Raw genomic sequence first — 3,381 nt, 5'->3', positions numbered from 1 at the left:
ATATATATATATATATAAAATTGTAAAAAAGTTAAATCTAATTCTAATTTTGAAAGCTGGATTTTTATATAAAAACCGAGTTATGAAATTTTTTATTGAATATAAAATTTGATTATATGTCTTTGTAAAAATAAAATCATTTATATAAATTAATTATAAATAATCATATATTGGTTATAGATTGATTATGAATATCTGATCCATAATATACTTTAAATTTTTGAATTGAACATCATAACTAATAGCTGAAAACAACATGTGTTATATTTAATAGAATGATATCATTAAGAGTAAGCATTTTGAATATAGAATATGGTATGCTATCATAGGAATGTAATTCTAACATGATCCTATAAGATTAACTAATCCTATCATAATAATCATCAACCTTCATTTTCTTATATATGAGAAATGAGATCCATAAGTTGATTTCATCATTTCTATGAACAAAGAAAGTTGAAGCTGTGTAAATAGAGCAATTGGCACACAAGCCAAAAGAGCAATAGGAATTGGAGCCCATTTAACTCTCTCCTTCACCAGCATAGACAGAGCTGCACCAAATGCTACCATTGTAGTCACTACAGCAATGAACAAAGAAGCCAGACCTAATATTAATCTCTCCGGTAACGCCACGACAAAATCTTCTTCGGCGAATCGTGCATTTAGGATTGCTAAAAACACCAGAAGAGAAGCCATTGAAGAAAACAAGGCTAATGCATCTGACACAACAAATATCATGAATGTGGTATCTTTCAAGAATATTGGTATTCCTTTGTCCTGGTTGTTACCTCCAGGTACAGTTATTGCAGCCGCAAAAGCGATTGTCGCAATAAGAGTTGCTACTAACATACATGAGTTTGATGTATCCTTTATCCAATTCTTCCCTTCTTCAAGCAATTCTTTATGCTCTTGCTTGAACACTTGCCAAGCTGTTTTACCATCTTGGTTTTTAACTTCTTTATGGAGAGGGTGATCCAATTTCTCTACTTCCTGTTAATGATGTAACTATGTTATCAGTAGCTTCATAGATTTTTAGGCAAATAGAGAAACATGTACTTTATCATTTTTCATGTTAAATCGTTTTTCCATGTCAATGTATCTTATATGATATCAGATACGTTAATTATTCAATGAATCTAAAAAGTAAACTTAGGATCAGATGGATTATTATTTATGAGATTAGAATGAATTTAACAAACCTTAAACCACTGCAACTCTCTTTGCATTTGAAATGCTGCACCTGAAATTGTTTTTGTTTGAAAAGCAAACCTTGCTGCAAGATGTGATGTAGTGTTCTGTGATTCATCTAATGCCAGCACTAAAAGCTTGCAAATTATTGGCATCTTGCATAGAAGACTAAAAACTTTTTCTTGCCTATTCTTGATAGCGATTTGAGCCACATATCCTTCGTTTGGAATGTGAGTCCAAATCAAATCAGGAAAAAACCGAAAACAAATCGTCAAAAGTTCAACTATGCCAGATGATGTCGCGCTGAAAATAATATCCGCACTCACAAAAGATTGCCAGAATTGATTGTCATTCATGGTTGAAGCTTGTGAGGAAACAAATTCTACCAATTTCACAGCATATACATCTCTCAATTTTGTATCTCTAATTAGTTTTATGCTAGGAACTGCAAAAAGAAAATAAGAAACATAAGTTAAGTAAATGGTCTATGTAGCACCGAGTATCGCATGTGGCTACATTCAATCACTTCTAGCGTCAGTGTCGTGTTTGTGTCAGTGTTATTATAGATAATGATACACATAGAAAACATACCAAGAATTTGAAGTGCATTCCATATTGTATTTCCAGATTCAAGTTCCACAGGAACACCTGATAAGAAATGCTAATTTTTAATCAAGCATTGTAACACAATAATTATGCCTAAAGAAAGTACTTACAGTGGTAAATGCATGTTTTCCAAAACCCAAGCTTGTGTCCACTTTGAAAGTGTGATGGCAATTTTGACAGAACATTAAGTATAATGCTTCCATTTGAATCAGAAATAGTAGCCAAGTTAGGATAGTGCTGCAGAAGATGCATGGTGATATCTGCACATGGAAGATTCAAAGAGGATATACACATATGAGTAAAAGTGTTTTATAAGCTTGGTTTTTCAAGCATTTTAATTACCATGAAATCCGGCGGCAGTAAGCAAAGCAACGAGATGACTAGAAGAGGGACCCGAGAACGGACAACCAGGCCTTTCGTCGGTAGTATTCAAAACAAGATACCAAACCATCTCTTTACAATTGGTAGATGTGATACTATAGATCAGTGGCGTGAATCCTTTGAAATCAGTCACTTGCGTAACAGACGGATTTTTAGCCACCAATGCTTTGGCAGCGTTCACGCTTTCGCCCATTGCGACATAGTGAAGACAAGTACAGCCCATTAAATCCAGTTCTGCAACGGTATTTGCAGGCATATGTTGGACTAATTTCTCAACAAGTTTCCATTGAGCTCCTACAGCTGCAACATGAAGTGCATTCCTGCCAAGTATCGTAACTTTCGCTGTCAACGCGGTTGGATCGTTATCAATGAAAGCCTTTGTAGATTCCCAATCTCCGTTGAGTATCGCTAAATGCAGCGGCTGGTAGTAACTGTGGTTAAATCCTCTAGCTTTTGACAATAATAGTGAAAACATGAGTTTGTATGGAAGAAGGAAAATATAACTTGAGTCTCAAGAAAAATAAGGATCATACCAAACTCGGTGACAGCAGCCTTGACGTGATCGAAATCCGTCAGTAGACTTGATTCTACAGATGACATTTCTATTGCAAAGCTTTGTCTTGATCTTGGAAGGTGAAAATAGATTCAAATGGAAAATAAGAAGCTGCAAAGTTAAGAAAAACATGCACAATCTTACTCATTTGGCTCCTTCTGATATAAGAATTGGATTTTTTCGTCGTTGAAGGGAATAACTGGAATATAAGTATATATATACTTTGCTTACAGACAACGCAAAGTTGAAGTTGAATCTCTTCCTTTACCGGTTAAAATTGCAATAGTTTGCAAATCATATTAATGCACAGGTTAAAGTGACACTGCATAGAGAAAAAGTAAAAGTGATATATGTCAGGTTTGTTACACCTCATTTTCTTCCTCATGAAGCTTTTTGAACTTGGCTTTTTTGTTTTTGTAGAACAGCTTTATCATTTGTATTGTAGCATTGAACTTTATGTTTTGATTTATAGAAATAAAAGTTGTGGATGCTAACTGCGATGCGACTTGTTTTGTCTTTTTCTTTTGTATGAGTCCAAGAGGTGCCAGTGCTATCAGTGACTTGCCTTTTTTCTTTTCTTTGATAAAAAAAAAGTAGATTCTAATAGCATCATGTCATTTTGAAGTGTGTTTTTCTTTTACTTTTTGTTCTGT

General features: G+C 34.1%; 1 protein-coding gene across 3 annotated transcripts; it reads right to left on the bottom strand.

The window, feature by feature from the left end:
- Positions 1-239: 239 nt before the first annotated feature.
- Positions 240-3,164, bottom strand: LOC127084815 (uncharacterized). 3 transcript variants are annotated; one of them, XM_051025333.1, is made up of 7 exons: positions 2,951-3,164; positions 2,709-2,839; positions 2,137-2,625; positions 1,905-2,054; positions 1,780-1,836; positions 1,200-1,633; positions 240-990 (listed from the first exon to the last, which is right to left on the bottom strand). In XM_051025333.1, the coding sequence occupies exons 2-7, from the start codon at positions 2,773-2,775 to the stop codon at positions 391-393; spliced, it is 1,797 nt and encodes a 598-aa protein (XP_050881290.1). In that variant the 5' UTR covers positions 2,776-2,839; positions 2,951-3,164; the 3' UTR covers positions 240-390. The 3 variants fall into 3 exon arrangements, with proteins under 3 accessions (XP_050881290.1, XP_050881291.1, XP_050881289.1); XM_051025334.1 differs by having other exon boundaries at positions 2,960-3,164; XM_051025332.1 differs by having other exon boundaries at positions 2,709-3,164.
- Positions 3,165-3,381: the final 217 nt, after the last annotated feature.

Source organism: Lathyrus oleraceus, chromosome 5 (assembly GCF_024323335.1).
Source record: "Lathyrus oleraceus cultivar Zhongwan6 chromosome 5, CAAS_Psat_ZW6_1.0, whole genome shotgun sequence".
Classification (NCBI taxonomy): domain Eukaryota; kingdom Viridiplantae; phylum Streptophyta; class Magnoliopsida; order Fabales; family Fabaceae; genus Lathyrus; species Lathyrus oleraceus.
Note: the sequence above shows the minus strand (reverse complement) of the source record. Positions and strands in the feature narration are given on the sequence as shown.

Excerpts from the sequence above, each read along its gene's own strand:
- LOC127084815 (XM_051025332.1), bottom strand. The coding sequence starts at position 2,775 with ATGTCATCTGTAGAATCAAGTCTACTGACGGATTTCGATCACGTCAAG. Across the intron at positions 2,626-2,708 it reads GGCTGCTGTCACCGAGTTTG|CTAGAGGATTTAACCACAGT; the intron begins GTATGATCCTTA and ends TATTGTCAAAAG. Across the intron at positions 2,055-2,136 it reads TACTGCCGCCGGATTTCATG|ATATCACCATGCATCTTCTG; the intron begins GTAATTAAAATG and ends TTCCATGTGCAG.